The sequence below is a fragment of the Daphnia pulicaria genome, chromosome 7 (assembly GCF_021234035.1).
Source record: "Daphnia pulicaria isolate SC F1-1A chromosome 7, SC_F0-13Bv2, whole genome shotgun sequence".
NCBI lineage: Eukaryota > Metazoa > Arthropoda > Branchiopoda > Diplostraca > Daphniidae > Daphnia > Daphnia pulicaria.
This window is the reverse complement of record NC_060919.1, coordinates 2,775,705-2,801,762: the sequence shown is the minus strand read 5'-3', so window position 1 is coordinate 2,801,762 and position 26,058 is coordinate 2,775,705. Positions and strand designations below refer to the sequence as shown.

General features: G+C 41.0%; 5 protein-coding genes and 2 long non-coding RNA genes across 12 annotated transcripts in view; 4 read left to right on the top strand and 3 right to left on the bottom strand.

Moving 5' to 3' along the window:
• LOC124349621 (LIM homeobox transcription factor 1-alpha-like) overlaps window positions 1-26,058 on the top strand; it is a 947,038-nt gene that overhangs the window by 44,027 nt on the left and 876,953 nt on the right. The gene's annotated exons all lie outside the window — the stretch shown is intronic.
• LOC124350283 overlaps window positions 1-26,058 on the top strand; it is a 212,576-nt gene that overhangs the window by 138,329 nt on the left and 48,189 nt on the right. The window lies entirely within an intron of this gene.
• Window positions 280-1,670, bottom strand: LOC124350149. The gene is made up of 4 exons (XM_046801182.1): window positions 1,468-1,670; window positions 1,149-1,260; window positions 883-961; window positions 280-673 (listed from the first exon to the last, which is right to left on the bottom strand). Exons 1-4 carry the CDS (start codon window positions 1,511-1,513, stop codon window positions 524-526), a joined length of 387 nt encoding a protein of 128 aa, XP_046657138.1. The 5' UTR covers window positions 1,514-1,670; the 3' UTR covers window positions 280-523.
• LOC124350189 lies at window positions 2,457-8,422 on the bottom strand. Its single transcript, XM_046801233.1, has 10 exons — window positions 8,282-8,422; window positions 7,978-8,135; window positions 7,818-7,911; window positions 7,685-7,736; window positions 6,380-7,349; window positions 5,799-6,313; window positions 3,390-3,648; window positions 3,229-3,326; window positions 2,865-3,166; window positions 2,457-2,649 (listed from the first exon to the last, which is right to left on the bottom strand). The coding sequence occupies exons 1-10, from the start codon at window positions 8,335-8,337 to the stop codon at window positions 2,523-2,525; spliced, it is 2,631 nt and encodes an 876-aa protein (XP_046657189.1). The 5' UTR covers window positions 8,338-8,422; the 3' UTR covers window positions 2,457-2,522.
• LOC124349840 (sialic acid synthase-like) lies at window positions 4,095-5,664 on the top strand. 2 transcript variants are annotated; one of them, XM_046800733.1, is made up of 5 exons: window positions 4,095-4,204; window positions 4,274-4,693; window positions 4,755-4,878; window positions 4,939-5,245; window positions 5,306-5,664. In XM_046800733.1, exons 2-5 carry the CDS (start codon window positions 4,343-4,345, stop codon window positions 5,580-5,582), a joined length of 1,059 nt encoding a protein of 352 aa, XP_046656689.1. In that variant the 5' UTR covers window positions 4,095-4,204; window positions 4,274-4,342; the 3' UTR covers window positions 5,583-5,664. The 2 variants fall into 2 exon arrangements, with proteins under 2 accessions (XP_046656689.1, XP_046656688.1); XM_046800732.1 differs by having other exon boundaries at window positions 4,099-4,208.
• Window positions 10,895-12,937, top strand: LOC124349915. The gene is made up of 7 exons (XM_046800848.1): window positions 10,895-11,030; window positions 11,106-11,162; window positions 11,242-11,610; window positions 11,685-11,888; window positions 11,961-12,260; window positions 12,319-12,519; window positions 12,589-12,937. The coding sequence occupies exons 4-7, from the start codon at window positions 11,823-11,825 to the stop codon at window positions 12,868-12,870; spliced, it is 849 nt and encodes a 282-aa protein (XP_046656804.1). The 5' UTR covers window positions 10,895-11,030; window positions 11,106-11,162; window positions 11,242-11,610; window positions 11,685-11,822; the 3' UTR covers window positions 12,871-12,937.
• Window positions 14,134-23,380, bottom strand: LOC124350427. 4 transcript variants are annotated; one of them, XR_006920941.1, is made up of 6 exons: window positions 23,194-23,380; window positions 19,621-19,695; window positions 17,084-17,199; window positions 16,675-16,992; window positions 15,183-15,612; window positions 14,134-15,057 (listed from the first exon to the last, which is right to left on the bottom strand). It is a non-coding gene; the product is annotated as an uncharacterized LOC124350427 (long non-coding RNA). The 4 variants fall into 4 exon arrangements; XR_006920940.1 differs by having other exon boundaries at window positions 14,134-15,612; window positions 23,194-23,377; XR_006920942.1 differs by having other exon boundaries at window positions 14,134-15,612; window positions 19,629-19,695; window positions 23,194-23,376.

The window sequence follows — 26,058 nt, the reverse complement described above, 5'->3', positions numbered from 1 at the left end:
GCAAGCAGTATATACAACTGACGATGCAGGCTTCGATAAGGCAAAAGAAAAAATTACTGATTACCTATTTAAATTGATGGCCGTTCCAATTGCTAATGGAAAAACTGGAATATTTAGGAATATGAACAAGGGATAACGATCGCATCAAATCTAATATAAAGTCGAGATTTTATAAGTGTTTTGAGTTGACGATCCCATCGCATCTAAGAAATAAAATATTAAAGAATTAGATGAATGGTTAATATATTTTTTTTTTTTTTTTTTTTTGGGGGGGGGGGGTTATAATGTAGTGTTATTGGGTAATGCAGCGTCGATATGATTGAAATCGATTAGCGACCATTATAAAACATTTTAATATTTGCCAATTATTGACCAGCAAGCAGCAGTCACAGCTGACGATGCAGGCTTCGATATGGCAAAGAAAGCGAATAGCATTGTAGAAAAAATTACCATTTTAAAATGTAGCAAATCCTGTTAAGTTCGTAGGACTGAGCGGGTGAAATCCGAATCTCGACAAGTCAATCTAACCATAAGAAAACGTGTTTCTGAAACTTTCCCTGAAATATCTTTTCAAAATTCCATAACGGGAAAACTTTTCGGTCAAGATATACCAAGAAGTAACATATTGTGTTAGCACCAGTAATCCTTGGCAAGGTCGAACGCACTTGATCTGTAAACAGAAATACAGGTTACCATTGAATTGTGATTAAAAGAGTTACTGTAGACTTATTGGGTAATGCAGCGTTAGTATCAATTACTAACCAGCGACCATTATAAGCCATTCTAGTATGTGCTCATTTTTGACCAGCAAGGAGTATTTTTCGCTCCCAATGCAGGCTTCGATATAGCAATACTAGAGAAATAAACGTTAATAACTATCTTAATTAAGGAATAAATTTCCAGCCAAACCGCACCAAACGTTGGCCAAAAAAATTTCATCACTGGTTGATGAGATGGACACCTGCATAAAAATAAGATACTAAAAATTGAAGTTTACTGTAACAAACCGCTTTTAATTTACAAGGATAACATAACTTCCGAACAAAACACAGCACATAAATTTTGGCATGTTAATAATAAAAAATTTTCATAAGTAAAAATGCCATTTTAAACTTGCAACACATCCGTAGAAAACGCTAACGAATTACCTAATTTGAAAAGCCTGCAATAGCTCAACAGCTGTTGAACTACAGCCAATTTCACTACGAAGCATCAAGAAACGAAGCAGTGGGTGGCGACGCCGAAAGTCAAGCATATTACCTGCAGAAAGTAAAAGAAAATTGTAAAGAACATTTTAAAGCAAAAAGAGAACTGTAGTTATTATTGGGTAATGCATGCCCAATATTTTTTCAATCAGACTGCGACCATATAAAACAGTTTGTGTATGCCACTTATGACCAGCAGGCAGTAGTTTTGAACCGACATTGCTGGCTTCGATCAGGCAAAATAAATAAAAAAATCAATTACCTGATGAAGAAAAACTCATCTTGCGGGAATGGAGTTCAGCAGACATCGTTGATAGCTAGCCGGTTGATACCTAATAAGCTGCTCAATTAGCTAGACAACTTATACTACCAAAAAGTTATTAATAACAAAACCAATATATAGCAATGATTACAGCCAACACCGTGTATTCATCGGGTGGAAATTACACACGGCTTCTGCTTCGAAATAAGTCATTTAAGCGGTAGCTTTGCCAGCCAAGCGCTTGTTTCTTTCTTCCGCAATGCACAGCTTAACACCCTTGTCGCGAGGCAGAGAAATGAAAGCCTTGCTGCCCTTTCCAATAAAGAAGACGTTGTTCAACCTATTGATGCAAGAAATCATTAGAATCTGAACTGCTAGTTACATCAATTCACATAAAACTGTTGTTATTATTGGGTAATGCAAGAATAGTATGGCATGACTAGACTGCGACCATATAAAACATTTTATGTATGCCACTTATGACCAACAGGCAATAATTTAGACTGACATTGCTGGCTTCGATCAGGCAAAACAAATACAGAAACAAATAACTACCTGGTGGCAACAAGGTGGCCAAGAGCATCCTTAACGTGGGCAATATCGAAAGAACCAGAGTGACGTTCACGGTTGATGGTCAAGCATATTACCTGCAGACAGTAAAAGAAAATTGTAAAGAACATTTTAAAGCAAAAAGAGAAGTGTAGTTATTATTGGGTAATGCATGCCCAATATTTTTTCAATCAGACTGCGACCATATAAAACAGTTTGTGTATGCCACTTATGACCAGCAGGCAGTAGATTTGAACCGACATTGCTGGCTTCGATCAGGCAAAATAAATTTAAAAAAATCAGTTACCTAAAACTCATCTTGCGGTAATGGAGATCAGAGATCGTTGAAAGCCAACCAGTTGATACCTAAAAAGCTTCTCAATAAGTTTAACTAATACTAACAAAAAGTTATTAGAAACAAAACCAATATATAGCAATGATTACAGCCAACACCGTGTATTCATCGGGTGGAAATTACACACGGCTTCAGCTTCGAAATAAGTCATTTAAGCGGCAGCTTTGGCAGCCAAGCGCTTGTTCCTTTCTTCCGCAATGCTCAGCTTAACACCCTTGTCGCGAGGCAGAGAAATGTAAGCCTTGCTGCCCTTTCCAATAATGAAGACATTGTTCAACCTATTGATACAAGAAGTCATTAGAATCTGAACTGCTAGTTACATCAATTCACGTTAAACTGTTGTTATTATTGGGTAATGCAAGAATAGTATGGCATGACTAGACTGCGACCATATAAAACATTTTATATATGCCACTTATGACCAACAGGCAGTAGTTTAGACTGACATTGCTGGCTTCGATCAGGCAAAACAAATACAGAAACAAATAACTACCTGGTGGCAAAAAGGTGGCCAAGAGCATCCTTAACGTGGACAATATCGAAAGAACCAGGGTGACGTTCACGGTTGATGATGGTTCCGACTCGCCCCAAGTTACGACCACCAGTGATCATGCACAAATTGCCAGAGTCAAACTTGATGAAGTCCATGATTTTGTTGGTAGCAATGTCCAACTGGATGGTGTCGTTAACCTTGACCAATGGATCGGGGTATCGGATTGTGCGTCCGTCATGGGTGGTGATGAAGGGGATTCCCTTGGGTCCAACCTGAACGCGTCGAACTTTGCAAAGCTTGTACTGTAAAAAGAAAAGAAAATTTAAATGAAAATTTACTAAAAAACAGTACTTGAAAATCATACCTTGGCCTCCTCAGCAGTAATTCTGTGGATGGCAAAGCGGCCCTTGACATCATATACCAAGCGGAAATATTCACCAGTCTTGTCAATGGTGATAACGTCTACAGACCAAGAGTACAAATGTCACAACAGAAATCAACAGTCACAAGAAAAGTAACACTTACCCATGAAACCGGCTGGGTAGTTGGAGTCGGTACGGACTTTACCGTCGACTTTGATGAGCCTTTGCATGACGATTTTGGTCACTTCAGAGTTGTTCAAGGCATACTTCAGACGGTTACGAAGGAAAACAACCAAGGGAAGTGATTCCCTCAACTTGTGTGGGCCAGTGCTTGGTCGTGGAGCAAAAACACCACCCAATTTATCCAACATCCATGACTTCGGCGCGGCTAAACGCTTCAAATGCTTCTTGGGTCCGCGAGCCTGCACAATAATGAAACAAACACATGAATCAGTAACCAACAAATTAAAAAAGAATATGTAAATGAAGTTGAAAAGCTGCAAAAATTAATGGAAAAAGTAGATGTTGAAATAAACCACAATATAAAACCGATGTTTTCAGATAAAAAAGAGAACTAGCACCCACCATTCTTGACGTAGTTCAATAAGAAAAGACAGAGTAGCTTTTCTCTCGACAGAAACTGGACGACCACTCAAGGGAGGAAGACTCTTCTCACTTCATCACTCCTCCTACATGAATGTCGAATAATAATTTTAATTCCGTTTTTAAGCGTTGATTTTATTGTTTCATGCATCAATATATTACAATTATTTTTATTTAGACTCATAAATGATATTTTTAACTGGAATTGCTTAAAATTCATTTAATTATTGAGGTTTGTCAACTCTCGAGACAGGGGACCTGAATCGATATTGATGCTTATGCCTTGCGGCTATTGGGAAATTTGTTTGGGAAATTTTAAACATTTAAAAGGAGGAAGCTTGTTCAATTAAATACAATAGTGTATCATAAATAAAGGTTAGTTCGTTTTAATCATATTTTTTCAAATATATTCTTGAACTGTGATGTTTAAATTTGTTTATGTAGGTTGATGTGTCTTATTACTGTCTTACCTACTGATATTTTCGCTTATCGACCATCGGATATTACAAAACAATGACGGCGCGCAGTTTTGAGTTGGTCAACAATATATGGATTGGTGATGGTCACCCATGCTTCATCATTGCTGAAATTGGACAAAATCATCAAGGAGATATTGAGATAGCCAAGAAACTCATAAAGATGGCCAAGGACTGTGGTGCTGACTGCGTCAAGTTTCAGAAATCAGATTTGCATTCCAAATTCACTAAGTCAGTCTTGGCTCGTCACTATGAGAGCCCACATGCTTGGGCTTCAACTTACGGGGAACACAAAACATTCTTGGAGTTTTCAGAGGACCAATATAAAAACCTGATGACATTTGCCTCTTCGATAAACATACACTTCACTGCCTCAGCCATGGATGAAGTAAGTTTACATTGTTTTGTTTAATCTACATGAATAAAACTTTAGATTTTTCTATAAATAGGTATCTTTAGATTTCCTAGTCAGCTTAGGAGTTCCATTCATAAAGATGGGTTCAGGGGATGCCAATAACTTGATTCTGCTGGAGAAAGCTGCCAAGACCAAACTACCTATTATATATTCTACAGGTAGTACACATCTCAAGTAGTTCAGCAACAGAAGAAACGACAAAATCTTTTTTCAATCAGGAATGCAAGACATGCAAACAGTCAAAACTGCCATGGAAAGAATGAATGCCTGTAATCCCCGGGTCTGCATACTACAGTGCACCTCTTCCTATCCCACTCCAGAGGACCAAGTTCACTTAAGAGTGATGCAATCCTATAGGGACCACTTTCCAGGATCTCCAGTCGGATATTCCGGTCACGAATTAGGACTTTCTATAACTTTAGCCGCTGCAGCTCTGGGAGCCCACGTCATTGAACGACACGTAACTTTGGACAAGTCGTGGAAAGGCAACGACCACGCCTGTTCACTTGATCCTTTAGAATTGAAGTAGCGTATTGCACTCGTATTTTTCCTCGAAAAACTGAGCCTGATTATCCCATTCTATAGGTCTCTGGTTGAAGGTATACGTACAATCGAGAAAGCTCTGGGCTCGGCCGTCAAGTCAAAACAGCCATCTGAGGAGCCGTGCCATCAAAAGTTGGGCAAGTCGGTCGTGTGTACACAAAAATTGGAAGCCGGTGTCCAACTTTGCAGCGAACATTTAACCGTTAAAGTCGGTCAGCCTGTCGGCTGGCCCCCTCAACATCTTGATCAGCTAGTAGGAAAAACTCTTTCTAGAAACGTGGATCAAGACGAAACAATCACCTCAGACTGTATTATTTAAAAACTAAATTGTATTTCATCCTATTCGGTACTAATTTATCTACGAGAAAAAGAAAACAAAAATACAGAATTCAAAATACTAAGACTTTGTTCTGTGTTGCTTCGATGGGATTCCAATGAGGAGATCATGTTTGGGAGAACACAAATCTGGTTTCAGTTTTATCAATTTAACAATGTAATCATCTTGAGAAGCTCTAGCGATTCGATCCAAATCGACGGCAGCCATGGCCATCCTACCAGTCGGCGTGATGTGGTCTGCCATCCGTGCCAAAACGGAGAAATCAGCGGCCGGAATATCGCGACTGCAATACAATTGACTTTGCGGATACTGAATAGGTAGATCCGGGTGGGCCAAATTTCCGTAACAGCACGGGCAAAGGACGAAGGCTGCCCGCTGGGTCAAGCAGGTTTGCAAGACGAGATCGGTGGCGACTCCGCACGCATGCAAGGCGACACCCAAGTCGAAACGCCCACGAAAATAGTCCAAATTACTCTGAATGATGGTGACGTTATCCAATTTCAGTTGGGCAACTCGTTGCCGAGCATTGCGAATAGATTCTTCTTTATTATCGACCATAATGACATGGCAGCGAGGCAGAAGGTAGGCCAATAAAATGCCCAAATGACCACCACCAGAGCAGAAATCGACGACGACGTCGCCCACTGATACAGCGTCGACAACAGCTGCCGCCATCCCATCCAACTGCTGGATTTTTCGATCGAGACGGGATCCTAGTGTTTAAATGAATAAATCAATATTTGCCCTCATTTCACACGTGTGAATCAAAGAATATTTACCGGGCACGTGGCCTTGCTGAGGGTGGGCCGGATCGGGTAGAGCTGACCAGCCAATTTTGGCCGTGAAATCAGAGCAAGGAGTCACGTCGATGTGGCTAATCAAGCCTTCCGGCAAATCGGTGGTCACTCCAGCAGTTCCGCCTTCGATATCATCTTGCAACCACATCAGCCGTTGTCTTTTCAACAGGTCGATAACCCTGGCCACCTCTTCGGCACTCAAGTTACCCGCAGTGCCTGTGCGTCGTGCAGCGTCTTTCTTGTACAGGCTGGCTTCTTTGGCTCGAGGGACTTTGACCGTCGGATGAGACTGAATCCTCAACGACCCAATATCGAGGAATGGCATCTCACCTAACGTTTGGCTCCACGCTGGACTCGCCAAAACTTTCATTGTTGTCAGCCAACCAGCCACTCGAGGCAAGTGGTCGGCCAAATGGACGCCTAGAATCGATAGTCGTTGGGACAAAAGGGTCACGCAAGGAAAGAGGATAAGGTCGGCCAATGTCATGTCGGGCCCTTCGGCATAAGTGTGGTCCAGCAAGGCACCAGCCAGCTTCTGTATCTCTTGTCTTTTGAGTTGTCCACCCGCGGCTGAGCGAGGCTCTTCCACCTGCCATCGTTTAACGACATTGTGCATTCGAATCGGCTGCTTCAGGTGTTCCTCCAGTTTGACAAGGGCCACAGGGATTTCGACAACGTCTGGTTGTTGCGGCTGAGTCAGAAAAAGGATCGTCGTCTGAATCATTTGGACTTCGCAAAAGGAAGTCCAAATGGAGCACTCGGCTGGAGCCTGTAAACAATTACCGCGAAATCCCATGGCATTTAGTACCACAGGATCGTTCGATTCTTTCATCAAGTGTCGGCTGACTGCTGCCAGACCGGACACGGTGAGACGGGACAGATTCTCGCATTCACCCACTATCAGGAGAGGTAGAGTAGTTATTAAAACGAGATCGGGATCGACTTTGGCCGCCAATACAGTCGGGACAGGAATGGGGATGGTCAGCAATTCACTTGGATGATTCACTAAAGTCAATAAAGTTTTATTTCCGCACCAATTGTTGATGAACATGGCTATTAGACCATTCAAACTTGTCGAACCGTCCGCAATGGGGATGTAAAGCGTATTAGTCATTTTTCTTTTTTTCTTTTTTCTTACGGGTCACATCAGTTTAAACTTTTTTCCTCTTATAAAGAGAACCTTTAAATGTTGATTTGTTTCTGGAGTTTTTGCATTGATTGGCGTTCTAAAAGTCTTTGTCTCCACATAACGAACGTCGAAGAAACTAGACCAAGGACAAGGCTGGTTATTTCAAGTGTCCAAAACCGCCGTTCTTCTAGCCACAGGACTCGTTCACAGCTAAAAGGCACAAAAACAACAGTGGTTATTATTAAAACTTTTCCCACATTTGTTTTTTATTTCTCTTGGAATGTCGAATACCTTCTATATGTATCACCAGAAGTCTCGCAGCGAATCTTCTCCTTGTAGCCAGTTGCTACACAGGAGCCCACACTCTGGCTGTTCTTTTCAAATTCTATCATCGAAAAACAAAGATAAAATGTTGAAACTAGTATTAAACAAAAATGAAGCAGAATTTTACCCGTGCATGGGTGACAGTCTTCCAAAACTGTGATCTTTTCACCATGCAGCCAGCATTGGTTGCCAGAATGATTGCCGGAATGATTGGCGTGGAAGTGGGAGGTGTGATGAGAGTTTTGCGTCAGATGATGCTCCAGTAGAACAATTGCAATGGACAATCTACTCACAACAAGTGATAAAACATAATCATTAGCATAATTTAAAACACTTATTTTGCATTGAGAACACAGCCACGTTGCATCATACGTGCTAGAGAGCTGTCGCTGACGTAAGAATAGTCAATCAATTTTAGTTTTGCTTCTTACCCGATGAGAAGAGCAATGGAGATGAGCATACGTTTTTTGGTGCACTTTTCAATCATGGTTTATTCATTAACGGTATTGCTAAGTGACAATGGGCGCATCATTATTCTCACGAAATTGTAAGAAGAACGTGAATGACGAATTCTCGATTCGTCTGCTTGTCAGATTTTGATTGCAGCGCCTCTAACGGGCGAATTTGTTTCTTTTTTTTTTAAACGAATCATTTTCTTTTCTCAAATCCCTTCTCTTTTATTTTTACGTATACTCTAGTTTCTTCCCCTAGATAAAGATTTGTTATTTCCGGCTTTGCGACTGTCAACGACGAATAACTGGAGTGGAAAAAAACAGCTTATTCACGTCCGATCCGCCGTCACATCAACAGAGAAACTGCCAATGAGAAGCCGGGGGTTTGTTATATAGTCTTCCATCTTGCCGGCTTCACTTAAAATAAAACGAAACACGATTTGGAGCAGCAGATACATATAGTACACACTCGTATCCTACGTAATATTGGGCCGACGGATAGCTGTTATTCCACTTTCCTTTGCGAGTCCTGCGACGATATATTCGTCTCCACTGTGCGTGATCTGATTATTTTTTCCATCTCCCGTTTTTCCCCTGTTCCACTCGAAGAATCTAATCAGAGCCGACGAGAGGGGGTGGTCCTAAATCCGTTTCAACAAGAATAAAAGAGCCAGACGAGCCTTTTAAACTTGTTTTCGTGCATATAAACAACTAGGGGGTTGAACAAAAAGAAATATCGATTCTACAATAAGAATCGCCAACCTCACAGCGAGCAGACAACAAAGTCCACTGGAAATAACAACGTCAGACATTAGGAGAGAGGTCTATTTATCGATGACTACGGCCATCATCTTTCAAGAAGAAAAAGATGATGATGCGCCATCAGCAGCTAGCTATAGAATCGCCTAGAAAACGGACATTACAAGCGTTCAAAGCAAAAGGCTTTCTATGTATAGACACAAGTTCTTATATACTTTGATATTCTTGATGTATTGAGTGAGTGCAGGTCCGCGAGCGTACAGGCCTATTAGTTATTAGGAGCCGAAAAAAGATGACGGGTCATTCCTTTGCTGTCGGATGTAACCGTCGAGATGAATGATTCCGCATTCATACATAGTGCAGCAGCAATGGCGGTAGAAGCAGTTAAACATTGAATGGATGTGTCAACTGAGATTACAGAAAAGCTCTCCACCGGTGTATAGCATAATTCCCCAGACATTTCTGTAGATGCGCGTATAGTATTAGACTATTAGAGGTACTACTATATCGACGAAATGCGTCGAGGAATTTCACGTCCGCGGATTAATCGTTTCGGTCGTCAATTCCGGTTGATGGCCAGTCAGTTTGATCCGGCAAAGTCCCTTGTGTTGTGTCTAGACGTCGGCCATTCTCTATACATATAAATAGAGACGTTTTTGTTTGTTATCCCAAGTTGACTTTGCTGTGTTGTCGACCCTCTGATTTCTGATATTTTCGTTCGGGATTTGATATCGAAAAGTCAGCGCGACTCGAGCCGCCGCGACTGACCGGCATCTGTTGGTTCTCATCCAAGGTCCGTCTGGTTGATTGTATTTCTTAACTGCTGGACGCCGCACCACCAGGGAGGTAAAGGCAACAGCAAGAGCCTCCTCCGAAGAGAAAATGTTTTGACAGGCCAATATATCCACAGCCTCCAGCATCTCAGACCATCCCGGCACACACACCCGTCAGTCAGTCAGTATATTCGTCTGTGCGGGTTTCGATTATATGCGGGTCACGAACTTGGCTCAACCCAAAAAGACTTTACAACAATCAAAACGTATTATATAAATCTTTTTTTTTCTTTATTCCTAGACACTTGTGCTCTGCCGATAAAACGTGGGGGAGGATGTCGATCCCATTTCTTTTTGATTTCTTTTATACATTTGGAGTAAATCAGTTGGCCCAGACGATAGACGAAACCAACAATTATATAGATACACTACTAAACTACTACTTATATAGACTGGAAACCGAATTAAATATGAATAGACTCTCCATGTAAGAGACCTTCTCGATTCCAGCTGGAATCACGCCCAGAACTGTTTCTGTTGTTGTTGTGTCTGAAGTTGAATGGGCGCCCAATACATTCGATTACTGTCGATCGCAGAGATCCGGGTACGAAACGATATAATTTAGTAATAGATGCGGTTGATTTGTGTGTGTGGGTCGATGGGTCCGACATTTTATTGGCAATCGACTTTTTTCGACCGCCATATCGATTTAGACCATGTGCATTTGTCGTCTAAGAAATTTAGAGTCGCCATTTTCCGAGCTGATTGGAGGTGAAACGTCTACATTAGTTTGAATAGATAAGAACCTATTGTCCATCGGTAGAATTCAGCGCATGTTATTGCGTCACGTAAATTCGTGTGGGTTGCAGATAACACTTGCCAATTGGCTTCCCAATCTAACCGATGTGCAGTATTTAGACAGACTGCTGTGCGCTTATTCATCTCATCTGTGTTGACTTTAGCATTTCAAACATACGGAAATACCTGACAGTCGTTCACCTAAAAACCCACGCTAGCTTATAGTTCCTATTGACCGGATCTCATCCAGCTGAACAATTGCCATTCAACCGACATGACAGTCCAATTTCGCATATAAGGCGGCACATTTTGATTCGTAGATCATTAGTTTCACACCAACGGCGATTGGGACAAAATGAACACGGGCTTTTCCTTCCTCATTCTTTGCCTTCTAGCAGGTATAACTATACTATTTTATTAGTATTATTACTGTTTCGTCAGCTTATTATATGTTTGACTTTCGCCTATGTTAGGTAAGGCCTTATCGGCCTGCGACAAGGGCGAGGCCGTAAGTTTTACACCTTCAGACGGTAAGACCCCAACAACTTTCAAATTAGGTTTTCCATAATTGTTATTTCTGTGTAAAATGATTTGACTGATTATAATTAGATAACGCAATTCTGGAAAATCCCGAGAGAGGCTTCTACCACCACATTGAAGTGGAACTGCCCGTTTCCAATTAGGACAATCAGAAGAAAGATTGGAAATAGCAATTCGCCGGATGGAATACTAAGGAGGGTGTCAGTCTTGTCCTGGTCAAATTCGCCCTCAAGAAATTTGTGGCAAAGAAATTCGATGGAACGGATCTGGACGCGATGACGGCCGTTTTCGACACGCTCCGCTCGCTCGGAATGAAGGCCATCGTCCGCTACAGTTACGTCCAGTGCGAAAAGGCTGACGGCAGTTTCATTTTCCAGGAAGACCCAAAAAAAGGAGCAACTTTTGGATCACATCAAGCAAGTGGCGCCCATTTTAAAGGTGAAATCAATCAATCAATTGGCTATACCTTATTATAGTTATGAATAAATTGGACCATTCTCTACCGTTGACAGAAAAGTCTCGATGTCATTTACGTCCTACAAGCCGGTTTCATCGGCTGCTGGGGCGAATGGTTTTACACCATCAACTACGGAGTCAAAAAAGACGACTACAAGCCGAATCCGTCCCAGAAAAAGGATCGCGTCGAAATTATGAAGGCCCTACTAAATGCCGTTCCCGGCCGGATGGTACAGATGCGGACGCCAGCCTTGAAACAGGTATCCAGCATCACATCAATCGTAAAAAATTTCAATCGATCCTGATTTTCTTATTTTCTTTAAAAAAAAAAGGCTTTCGATGAATGCCGTGGCAAAAACATCCTGCAGGCGGATGCCTTTTCCACGTCCAAGATGTGCTCCCGGATTGGCATCCACAACGACTGCTTCCTGGCCAGCGGGCGGGATAGAGACACTTTCAAACAAGGCAACGAAGTTGCTGAACGTCAATGGCTGAAGAAGGAAGGACTCTACGCTGCGGTCGGCGGTGAATCCTGCGAGGATCCCAAGAAAACCAGTACCGACTGCAAAAAGACGATCGAGCAGCTGGACGAGCAGAGATTCAGTTTTCTCAATCTCGACTATCATAAAGAAGTACAATCGGATCGTTTTTTAAATTGAATTGACATTTAATCAAATTGAATTATTGCAGATGGTCAAAATGTGGACAAACACCCAGAGCGCTAAGCCCAAAGGTAAATGCCTAAACGTCATTGGCAACTACATGGGTTATCGTTTCCAACTGGTCGATGGGAAACTTCAGAAAACGGCCGCCAAAGGATCGACTTTCTGCGCCAGTCTCAACATCGTCAACTCCGGAGTGGCTCCGCTGTACAACAAGCGCCCTGTTGAGGTCTGACGGATCTAAATCAATCAATTTAATTTCGATTGATTTTCAATCATTCATTATTGGATTGATCAGGTTATTTTGAGAAACAAGCAATCATCGAAAACGTACGGGCCGTATGTCCAGGAGAACATCGATCCTCGCAAATTTGCACCCGGTGAGAGGAAATCCATCGACCTGTCGGTTCAATTGCCGTCGGATGTCGTCCCCGGCAAGTATGACGTCATTTTGAACCTGCCCGATGGCTCGTCTAAACTGAAAGACAAAGCCAAGTACCGAATCCTTTTCGCCAATGGAAATAACGTCCAGGACAAGACAAATCGCTACAACGTCATCGGTCAACTAACCGTCAATTAAAAACATTTTGAAATTGCATCCTAATTGCCTTGATAGTTGCCATCGCAATAAAATGACATCCACATCATTTTGATCAAAGGAAACAAAACAAACAAAAACAAATCAAAATTTCCAGGGGAGAAACCAAGCTTACACAAAAAGCTGTCCAAAAATAGCCCGTCATGTGTATACATGTATAGTAGTAGGGGCCTTATGGTATGTCGTACAGAATAGTGTACACATCACATATATAATGGCGAGTTCAAGAAAGAGAGGCTGTATACACACTTTGCTTTCCTTTTCAATGGCAAACACGCACATCTCTATAGAGTCGCTCCTGGAAGGCGCCACATCATCATCTTCATTGTGTACTATACACACCTCCAATGCTAAGGCAACAACACGGCTCTACATAGTAGTTGCTATACACAAGTCTATAAGGGAAGGCAGTAGAGAGGAAATTGCTTTTGTGTATACTACGTATAGTCTGGGACAACAGCAGAGCTCACCAAAGAGTCCTCCGCTGTATATGATGCTGCTGATGGGCGTTTGCCAGTTCAGGAGGAATAAACAATTCTTCTATACTTTCAATATAACTGCGGGCAGAGAGCGGGCAGAGAGCGGGCAGAGAGCGGGCAGAGAGCGGGCAGATAGCAAATGTTTTGTTTTGTTGATAGAACTCGACTAAGCTATTATTAGGAGCGGATGCGACTCGTCCGCAAATAAACCAGACGCACGTACACGAGAAAATAGATGACTGGAATAATTGAAAAGTGAGCATATTTTGTCGCATCTTGATGAATACGAGTAGGGCATTAGAATCTTATCATAACCTATATTTAAGGTGCAAGCTTAGTTCGACTAATTCCCTCAACGCCATTGAAAATTACATCTGGCGCAACCTAGAAGTACATATTGATTTTGGAGTCAATTCAGATTAGATTAACTATCCCTAAAAATTGCCAAACACGACTTAGGGTTTCTAGTAACTTCTCGTGGAGGTCGGCTTCGTCAATTCGCTGTTGCTGCTCAACTAGACGCCTGAAAAGTTACTCGTCAAACCATGTAAGCGTAGCGCAATAGTGTGGGAAGATGTTAACAACTCTCTCAATCGAACGTTAAATATAAATACAAATTAAAGAAGAACTGAAGTGATGGAAGTATAGCAATAGGAACAGGTGACGTTCGTGTAAACTAGACTTGTACGTATGCAGTAATGTGCTAATCAATACTATTTGCATGACTCAACAAAGTTCACAAAGAGGAATGTTTTTAAAATAATAATTTAATGTTTTTTTACGCCATTTTCTATGCTCGATCATAAAGCAAATACAATTATTTCGGGCAGAAAAACAAGGCGGTGTCTCTATAGCTAGGCAACACACCATTTGTGCCAATGTAAGTTAGCTCAGCTTTGTGAATGAGATTGTCATCGCTACGTTCGTTTACGTACATCGTCATCAAATGGAGTCTCCATGACAACGAAATATAATGAAACCTTCAAATGGGCATCGAGGTGGAATATAAATCAAAAAATGAATCGCGACTTACCAAAGTAGATGGTGTTGCTGGTCATTTAACACTTTCACGGGTAAAATTTGCATGACATTTGCATCATCACCAAATGAATATGCGACACGCCTGGAGTTGGATAAAAGACTGGCCGCCAGCGGAGGGAGAGAGACAAATTATTCTTTTGGCCATGCCTAAACCTGTTACGCAATCAAAAAGAGGAACGGCTAGCAAAACCCAAAAATGTGTGAACCCCAACCCCGACACTCTCTATTTTCGATATTCGTTATTTTTAAAATTTCTTTGGTAATTTCAAATTGAAAAGATTAAGGGTATCATCGGGTCTGTGGGTTATCAACATAGTTGAACTGATTCACCCCTGCCGCGGGGTTATACTATACTCGTCACATTTCAAAAGAAATGGAGACCGTGATGATGATGATGATGATGATGATAATGATCGACCGGCTTATAACTTTCACTTTCTCACATCCGCTTTCCGGATAGATAAGAATTGTTCAATCAACATCATTCATCTTTCTTTTTTCTTCTCTTCTGCACGGACGATAGAGCTCCGCTATTTTACTTCCGGAACGAATATACTATAGACGGGATATCTGTCATCATCGAAATGGGCTCTCTCTGTCATTTCTTCATCAATCGATTATTCCGGAAGTCATTCATTGCCGGATATATCTGCCCAATAAATAATTTTAAAAAGAGGGGGGTTGGAATTTCTCCTCTACTAGATTACACAATATTAAAAGGTCTCTGATGCCTATTGGCAAAAAGCTCTTTTGTGTGTAGACATATTTGCATACCCGTCGTCGTCCCTCATCTTTTGATGTCGTTTCGCTTATTCCTGCTGCTGCTGTTATTGTTGTTGATTTTCCAGTTTCTATCTATCCCTTCGGGATGATATAAATCTTTTGTTGTCACGATCTTCCAAACTTTATTCCTGTTTTTACCGGGCCGGGATTATATATTTGCCTCTCTATAGATCACGACAACGCAGTTTCGGCGTTCTAAACTTTAGCCCTATGTGTTCCCCTTGTATCAAAGGGAGTCTTCTCTCCCTGCGGAACTATATCGGCTTAGATATATAATTATTCCCACAGTTTTGCGTGTACATGTAGTATAGTAGGACTTGAGGGGGTATAGCCTTTCGCAGTTTGTCAGCACAGTAACCCAGTAGACGATCAGCTGATGTGGGATCCATTTCGGAGCGGCGGTGTATATATTCCGAGAAATCTAAAAGACGATATCAACTTTGAGAGATGGAAATCCAAACAGTTTCTTTTTTTTTTTCAGGAATATAAAATAATAAAAGAAATACTACAAACCTTTAGGCTTTAGGTTTCTTTTTTCCTAGACTTGTTATACTCGCGGCAGTTTCAATCAAATAGAAATCTTAAGATTATTACTATTTTTTAAGTTCCTGCTGGGGCAATCCGCATTTCATCTCTTAACCGGAAGAAGTTTTCATTACATTTTCCTATACGTACAGAAATATAACTCTTGGCGCGCAACAAAAGAAAAAAAAGAAAAAGGGAATTCAGGGCGAGCCGCTCCTTTTAACTTTTTCTTTTCCCGTTTGTGTTTTTATTGGAAAACGATCAGCGGGACTATGTATACTACAAGGCCAAAAAGGGAAAAGAAGAAAAGAGGAGAACAGCTTAGCTTTTCCCCCGTATAGGGAAAAATCGATCGGCTTGTTGTTGTTGTTGGGATTCGCTCGGTCGAACAACCGCACACTCAAACCTCATCGATTGGCTATTTTGGCTTAAAAATGGAAACGAGAGTCATGCACAATCTGTGACGAATGGAACAAGATCTTTTTTTTTTAAATTTCTGTTGGCTCATCGCTCAAAAGGAGTGCCGCTTTTCAAATTTAAAGATGATTGAATTTTCTTTGAGTTTACCAATGAATTCACGTGGGTGTGGAATAGAAAGAATAAATGTCCATAATTCACTTGACTGTTGCTGCCTGGAACTGATGGATCCCATTTTTCTTTCTTTTTTCTCCCAATTTGATTTCATTTTCTTTTTCCGAAAATATCTTTGGCGCCCCAATATTATTATTGCACAGCTGCGCCACGCCCACAAAGACGCCCCGGCGTCCGTGACTCTCGACGTCGTGCATTGTTGACAACAACTGCTGCCGATAACGACTTACGTGTGACCTTGCCATCAACTCAAACATTCAGCAGGTACATAACAAATTAACTACGACGTATAATTTTAATTCGATTACAAAATATTCGAATTAAATCTATTTAAATGTTTATTATTTCTATTTGAAAATACACATACCAGGCCGACCATTTTTTTTCTTTCTATATTCCCGCCGCTCGTTTGTGTTTACTGCAACAGCTGCTCCCGGTTGGTCTACGTCCCATCGTTGCGGTACTCAGCCCTGGGGGCAATATCCCGCACAATCAGTTGAAGGGTGATTATTACGGCAGATCCCATCATCATCGTTGGGGCGTTGGCGCGTGTTTCGCTCTCAACTTTGTACTTTGATGAACTGCCGCGATGCGTTTCGATGATCCATTTCGCGTTCCCGTTAATCCCGCGTGATTGGCAAATTGGCGAAGCTGATTGATCATCTTTCATTCATCTACTGGCGGCCTATTCGAAAATATTTAGAATAATAATTTCGTAATAAAACTATTCAAGGTCCATCAGTTTTGTAATTCAATTAAATATTATACGTGCGTACATTTGTTTCGTGATGGGAGGCAGGGAGGGTTGAAAGGACGAGGCTGGGACGGCCGTGATTACAGCTAATGTCAGATTTTGATGGCTCTTGGCGGCTGGCCCACGGAAACTTTTGTCCTGAAAGGGCACACTGTTATTACGGGAGAAGACGTTGTTGTCGTCGTCGGTCGGTCTGTTCTCTCCGACCATTATAATTTTGTTGTCGGTCGGACGGAAAATGGAACTTTTGCAAAAAGCCTCAACAAGGGGCGGAAAACTGATGAGACGAAGGAAAATAATAATCAAAAAGAAAAGAAAGTAAAAATAAAAGGGGGAATCTTTACACACAGATTGTTGGGTGTGGTGAATACTAAGAGGGGGGCGCCCGGAGCATCTTCAAGTCAACAATGTCTTTTTATACTTAAGCAAAAAAAGTTATATACAATCCCTAAAGATTCTTTCTTGTCGTCCAGCGTCAAATGATATTCCAGTCATCAGCAGTTCCCAGTAAGAAAAAAGATTTATATTTTCTATTTGAAGCTTCGCCAGAACTTTTTGTCACGATAATTTGTTGTAACTTTTACACGACACAAAAGTTCATAATTTTAATTTTCAATCTTTTCGTAATAAAAGTTGAGCGCGTATCTTTTTTAGATGCGCAGTTGAAATTTTCTTTCGTGGTGAAAAAAACCTCGTTAGCATTTCCAGAAAGAATAAGTCGAAAAAGAAAAGAAAATCATTTCAACTGAAAAACAAAAGAAAAATGTGCGGTGCGGTGCAGTAGCGAAATATAGAAATGCTGCTGCTGCGCAACTATAATTATTTCAAACTGTCAAAGAAAAGTGGCGGCGCACAGAAAGAAAAAAGAAGGAAAACCCAAACGAGCAATCAACAAACATAAGGTGCGGTGGTGCCTGGACTCTTACGCATTCACCGTGTTCATTTTTCAGCGCACAGAAACTGTTTTTTTCCAGCAGCAGCGCGTGAACGGAAATACATCAGCCGTGTGTCTAAGGTCGCCATGGCGATTGTAGGGAAAAGCAGAAAAAGAAGAAATCAACGGAACAACAACCTTTTCTTGTGCTGTGTACTTTATTATTATGATGATTTTGTTCTATATTTTGGCGATGGTTTCATAATAATAATCCTGGCGGGAGGACTCTGGTTACCAATTATTTCGGCTCTGCGCACACAACACTTTTGTTACACAATATTAGAACACACACGCGCGCAATTTGCGTGGACGATTTTCTCTTTTTTGGCGAGAAGAATCATCGTCTCCTTTTTCCCGATCGATCCGACACCTCATCAAACTCGACGATAGGAAATGAAAAGAAAGAAAGAAGAAAACAGATGCTCTACAACACGACAGACACACACAAAAGAAGATTGCCGATGTGTGTGTGTGCGTCGCCTCGTGATGGAACTGTCCGTCAATGATTCGATCCTACCAAAGGGGGGAACCCAGCGGTATATAGTCCCAAGTGTCGGGAATGTTTCTAAACTTTCAGCTTAGATCTCTCTCCAGAGGCCCATTAAACGTGCCGGCGGCCCAATCTACCGTGAATCTTCTCCCCCCCATCCGGCCACGCCCCAGCTGAGATTATATTCTCTGCGCATAATAAAACACACAGGAGCAGGAGCAGCAGCAGAACATTAAACATCGTTTGTTTGACTCGGTTGAACGCGGTCGGCCAAAAACTTGGCTTTCTTCGCAATGAAAAAAACAAAAGAAGAAGAAGAAGAAAAAATGTTAACTGAAAAGTTTCACACCCAACGGACGGATAGAAAAACGTTGGGAGAGCTCGGGTTGTTTTATGTTTATTATCTCTGCCGCTGCAATGGTTTTCCAGTTGTTGCGCGCTTGGCCTGCTGGAATATTTATCTCTCTCTCCTTCTTTTATACGCACGCTCGTGTAATCGCCGCCGAGTGTGTGTTGTCTTTTGTTCTGTAATATTTAGATCCTCTCAGAGTCCACACGCCGATAGATGCCGCCCGACAACATCTTTTTGATGTTCTTCAACCCCTTCAAATGTCTGTTGGAAATCGAGTCAACACACGCAGCTAGAGAAGAAAATCGGCGATTGGTTTCGCCAAAGATATTTCGTTGGAGGATGATGTCGAATTTTGATTAGTTTTGTTTTTACTCGAGTGGAAATGAATCTTTGCAAGTGACGAGGTACACAGGCACAGGAGTAGCCAATGAGGCTCTTGAAACGACATCAAGGAAATTTTAAGACTGGCGCAGAGAACATGCTGATGAGGATCACACACAGATGAAAAAGTGAAAAGATCAAAAGAACATGATGTGCATGAGTGCGTATGCCTCGGGGGCTCTATTTCTCATTAACAAGTTCCGTCACAATCTAACGAGTCCCCCCCCTTCTTCCTTATTATGTCACTAGTCATAAGAAAAATGATTTGTAGGGGATGTGTGACGAATTCACCGACATTGTTAACAAGACGCTAATGAATGAACAACTGCCGTACAGAAATGACAATCAACTTTGAATAACAACTAAAAACGAAAAAAAAAAAGTTTCAAAAAAGTTGGATACTCATTCACGATGGGAGCGGTCAAAGTCACGGTCGTGTCTTATTGGTCCGTGTCATCCTCACCTGCGCACGTGATTCTGCAGAAATAAACAAAAATAGTTTCAACCGGAAGTCTTTCTCTGCACAAAGTTCAACTGCTGGGAAAAAAACTGCACTGTGTGCAACCACCGGAATAGACAAAATATTATTTAACGATTAGTCTTCATGGCGGGAGATATTTCAAAAAATAAAAATAACAATGTCACAAAACAGAATAAGCACAAGCCACACCCCCCGATGGCTGCAGCGCAATTCCAAGAAAAATTCTCGTCGCCCGACTTTTCCTTGTTAAAATAATAACCAGGGCAATCATATACTACAGTCCTATACTTAGTATATCTTTGAATAATAATTTAGACGTGCTCTGTGTGTGTGTGTGTGCGTACATAATAAGCTCTACGAAAGAACTATCCAGGGGAGGGGGGACGCATCCGGACGACAAATGGAGAGGGGCAAATGCATTATTTGGTTGTTTTAACTTTGTGAATATGTATTTTAGATATAATACGCCTACTGCCGAAAGAAGAATTGATAATAGAACCAAATGAGAGTCGGCTCCCGCTCACGATCCTTTTTTACGCCCCGACGACGACAACGATCTTTCTCACTAATGCATTGCGGCAAAAACGGGGAAAATCTATTCCGGGCCTCTCACAGGGCGGCGGATTCATTTTAAAAAATGAGTACCGTACGTACAGATCTTTTTATCTATCTAGTGCGTGCGTGTTGCTGGTTCACTCACGCCGATTTCGTGCGCTGTTCAGCCTTTGCTATTTGCCATTTGTACTCTATTTACTAATCACGGACGAGCAGCTTATTATTCGGTATTATAGTCGGATATACTTGTGAGTGGTCTATTAGTGATAAGTTGGATGGCGTGAAAGTACAAGAGAAGAAGATCCCGCCGTATAGTTTTCGATACGTGTGAACACGGGATTCTATTTCGGGATTTTGCCGCTTTTGAAAACGAAAAAAAAAAAAAAGAAAATGAGCTGATGAATTTTTCTTATTTCCTTCCTTTTTTATTTTGTGCTGGATGTTCCCAGGCTAGCGGTGAATATGTTCGTGGAATTGATTGGTGCCGTGCAGAGTCATCGGGTTAAAAGTTGTGAGCGACGCGGTCGTCATGGCAACGAGGCCGACACACACACACACACCAACCCGTGAAAATAAGGAAAAGAAATGTGCGTGTGTGCGCCGGGAGATAAGGCTCAATAAGATGCACGCGCCAACACCCGAAACTAATCGCAGATATTCAAATGAGTCAAATCTACGTGGCCGTTCAAACGGTACATAGTTATTTGAGCCCATCCAATAAATATTGATTGACTATTTTGATTTCACTGCCAGATTAAATAATAAACCAGTCAGTCGCAAGTTAGTTTTTCTCTGTACTTATTCCGGCTGTTATATGAATCGATTTATCGATCGAAAAACAAAAAAGACAAATGTTCGCTATAAATTGTGGATAAGAAAAGAAAAGGTGCTGGGCAAAAGGGACCATTATTTTCGTACCTTTCGTCGCTCTTTGTGTCACTTTTTTCTTTCCCTAAATCGTCCAGACGACTCGATTTGAAAAAAAAAAAATTGATTCCCGCGCTTCAACGTGACAGAAATGCACAATTAAAAAGGGTAGAAGAGTGACCCATTTGTTTAAAAAAAAAAAAAACGCTTGGCATCAATAGTTCATCAGTCAATTTGTTTTTAAAATCTTTTATCGTCGCTTGAAAAAATCACCGGATACAACTGATTGACCCGCTAAAGAAATTTATGACGAGAGTCTGACGGAATGGTTTTTGAGGCTCTCGTGTTACACACCACCGCAGCACGAAATTTGATCGTAAAAATATAATTAGACCATAAATATTAGACCGAGAGTATAGGATCTGGATTTTGTGTATCAAAGTGACGAGGGGTCCCAATCGGCCAACAAACCGTTTGGCCGAGTCAAAATAAAAGCGGCTGAAATATAGTAAATCATTCGAAAATAATGTCGAAAAGGTCTGTTTTGGACGACAGTAAAATGGGACATTTGCATATTGGGATGTTTTACGGCGTCTAATATTCCTGTCTGGTGTGCATGTGTGAAGCAAAAACAAAAATCTATTTTTAAAAAGGACCTAACAAGCGTCCAGCAGCAGGACCATGTCGGCCATGCCCTTTAGAGAGAAGAAGGCTATGTGGGCGGTGAGGGAGACGGGACAACAAAAACCCGGCGCAAAATAACAGCCCGTGACACAACAATAACAACAACATTGTTGGCTGGAAAGGGGGGAGAAAAAAAAAGTCAACGAACCGCACTGCGGGCTGCATGTTGTTATTTCTCTCAGCGCCCAGTGCTGCGCATATAAGTCGATGATCCAGTTCGCCGAGCTCAATCAACCGCAATATGGAAAAAATAAAAGAGCCGGGCGATGAAAATGTCACCGCAAATTTACATGTTCCAGCGCACCCGACTGATATGTTCCTGGACGACAAAAGGGACTCGGATGACGTCAAAAACATTCAGCTGTTGGATGTACAGTATATATCAATCCTTATAAAGGACGGACGCGCATCTCCCAAAAGTTTCAATCAACGAAAAGATTTGTATAGAAATTCAAATGCCATTTCGGCTTTGCCGGTAGTGACGCAATCGATTGGAATGGAAAATCCTTTTGGGTGGGGTGATCAATATTTCTGGCCGCGGCGATGTTTCCTTAAAGACGGAAATGCTAAAGAGCTGCCGGAATTAAAGCTAGACGGTCGAGTTATTTATAAAGTACGCCAACGAAGAAAGAAGAAGCAGTGAATCATTAATCAAAGACAGGGGGGAGCGACGTGTGAATTTTTGGTTAAGGCCACGCTCCCGATTATGGGTCGAGTTTTACATAATAAATTGTCGGCTGTCTATAACAACGTCGTCGTAGCGGGTCCTACTACTCCGCCGCAATAAGTTTCTAACCCCCTGCCACCACCAGATGACGTACTTGTCAAGACACTCTTTTGATTATGACGAGTATACAGCCCCGCCAACTTTGCCCATCGTCAAAAAGTAACACGAAATTAGAAATTACTCGGTTTTGACGTAACTTTATAAGGCTTGATTATTGATTCAACCAATTTATGTATGTTGGTGGGCAATAGAGTGGTAAATTTAGTTTGATAAAAACTAAATTAAACTCAATCACATTATTGGGTTTTTCAAAAAAAATTTAATCTAAAGTTTTCCCCCTTAAAACTAGATAATATTTGAATTATTGTTCAGTTTCATCAAGTTTTTAAACTTGATAAACTAGTCGTCAAAGTGTTGAAGAACCCTGTACATACTGAATGTTGAAGTTACTTCACCAACGAGAACCACCAAGTGACTTGTTCACATGGATGATGGACAAGAAAACTCAGAGATGCCTGAAATAATTCCTATGCCATTTACTTCTAATTCGTCCTAGCAGCCTGACAAGCAAGAAGGAGCTCTAATGTGTCTGTCTCTGCCAACTTTTGTACACTACAAAATAATTCACACTCGGGTTTAAATAATTCAAGTACAAACATACCTGCCAAAAGAGTCGAATGTCGGTTGTGAAGTGCATCGCAAACTATTTCCTGGTAAGTTTGATCGATGATTTCTAGTAATATAAATTTTGCACTCTCAAAAATTGAAAAAAAAAAAACAGTTTCAACTTTCATGTGTTGTTCGTTGAATTGTAGTCTGCATTCTGTGGGGGATTTCCCGGTTTTGCATTTGCCAGATTGCGAAAATAAGTCGAAAATTGAATTAAAATAAATTGTGTTTTAATTGTCTTTAAAGCAAAGTATGTAATACTACCCCCAAATTGATTGGGTAAAAAAAAATAAACGAAATAAAACTTATAATTTGAGTAATACGATAAAAAAAGGCAAAATAAGATTTGCAACGCTAGTGGGTAACATCCTTAAAAGATACGACATACGACACATAGAAAAGTTGATGTATCTGTCATCCACTGCTGCAACTTTTCCCCTTATCTCAATATTTAAAATGCTATTCAATGTGGGATCTCCGGTGTCTACTGTGTACAATGAACCCAATCAACACTCACGGTATACGCGACTGAACTGATGGCCAACAATGAGCTTTTCCATTAGAACTATAAACCGGGAGAGAGATCTATCCAAAAAGTTTTGTATAGAGACGCACAATGAGACTGGGGAATTGGCCATCCAAGTCACTTTCGAGCCCGCGTCGTTTAGACGTAATTTGGTAATCCCACCTACACGTAGTGTGTGCTGCTATAATATCCACTTCTTTATAATATCCAACCAACTCGATTAACACTCGAAAGAAAAAAAATCATAAAAATTTTCCTTTTTTTCTTGGGCGGGGAAATCTTAAAATTTTCAAATTCATTTTCTCCGAGAAAATCAACAAAAGTGATTGACGTCTAACTTTAGCATAATAACGCATTCAAAAATGAAAGGGGCCATTATTAGAGTCCTGGTTGGAAACTTTATCGACGATAAAACATTCTGAAAATTTAAATAATTACGTCTCGTGGAATGTTACCGAATGACGTCGTTCTCATCTCCATATGTAGAGACGATCAAACCCCATAACATGGTCGTCTTCTTCTTGCTCCACATTTTTGGGCATGTGGAAACGAACCAACGACGAAAGGACCGAGACGGACCGATGTTGTTGCTAGGCCGTTTCATTAGATTCTCCGATCCTCCCGTGATGAACGCAGCAGCACACACACACACAAAGGAGGCACCATAGGGACGACGGGCAAAGAAAATGGCGTTAAAAAACATGATATTAATATTTTTTAAAAATTCCTCTTTGTGAACTTTGTTTCGCCATGCAAATTGTATTGATTAGCACATCACTGCATACGTTCAAGTCTAGTTATACACGAACGTCACCTGTTCCTATTACTATGCTTCCGTCACTTGAGTTTAACTTCAATTTGTACTTATATTTTACGTTCGATTCAGAGAGTAATTAACTTCTTCCCACAATGTTGCGCTATAGCTACATGGTTCGACGAGTACCTGCTGGTGTGATTGGGCGCTGGACTAACCCAAGCCCGTCGTCTACAGTTAATAGAAACCCGATTAGCAATAGTTGTACTTTATGGGGATAGTTAAAATGACCTTAATTGTCTCCAATATTAATGTGTTGTTATAGGTTGCGCCAGATGTAAATTTCAATGGCGTTGAGGGAATAAATCGAACTAAGTTTGCACCTTTGATATAGGTTATGATAAGATTCTTATGCTTTGTTCTTATTTATCAAGATGCGACGAAATATGCTCACTTTTCAATAAAATTACCATTCATTAATAAGGCGCAAATTCAGTCTATATTAATACAAAATCCGTTGTAAATTTTTTCTTGTCTTGACGCAAAAGATACACAGGAGAGAGAAAGGAAGGAGGGTGAGCATTTCCCCAGCAGACGGCAACCCGAGTGTAGTCCTAAAACTTTCAGTTTAATAGTTTATCAGAGTTCTCTGATAACTGGCCCTAGAAGAAGAAGAAGAATCTAATCAGTAGAGGGAATAGGGAACGCGGGCCAGGTCAGCTAAAAAGCCTCGTCGTACATCACACACACACGAGATTATGCACAGAAATTTTTTTAGACGGCCAATAAAGTTGCATATATAGTCAATTGCGTCATTAAAAGGAAAAAACAAATCAAATGTTAGATTTTTTCGAACCCAAACGGAACAATGGGCACACACTTCTACATTTTATCTATAGAAAAACCATCAAAGATGATATCAATAAACCCAGTTGATTTTTCTTTTTCGCTCTTGTGTGTAACTTCAATCAAGCGCAAAACTCACAACTTTGGTTGGTGTTGTAATATATGGCCACTATATAACTCTGCACTCTGTGAACTTGTAGATTTTTTTTTATCCCCCTTCCGCCAGCATTTTGGTATAAAATGTTGCGCAAGAATAAAATTTTCTTTTTTCTTGGATTTTTCCGGTGTGAAATAATTTAGGCGACCCCACATCAGAGTGCGTCATTTATATCTTTTCGAGACGCCTTATTTATTTTTTGTACTTGGGCAGCAGCTTCTTTTTCTTCTTTGAGAAAATGGTGATGTCGGAAAAGAGATTATAATGATGATGAAGCTCCGGATGAGCTCCCCGCGCCCGAAATCCATTGGCACTTTCCATTTGATTAATGGCGCAGCGGCATCGGCGGCCCACACACACACGCGCGACTGCTATTTGCGTCATATATCGCGCATCACGTGGGTCCATTAAGGAAAGAAAAAAGATGAATCGAAATATTTTTTTCTCGTGTCACGCAAACAGAAATTCAATCGATCTGCCGAATTATTTTTTTTTTCCCGCGATTATATTTTATTTGAAAAAAAGGGGGGTTGTCATGGCGACGGAATGAGCGAATCAATTCCTGATGATGTCT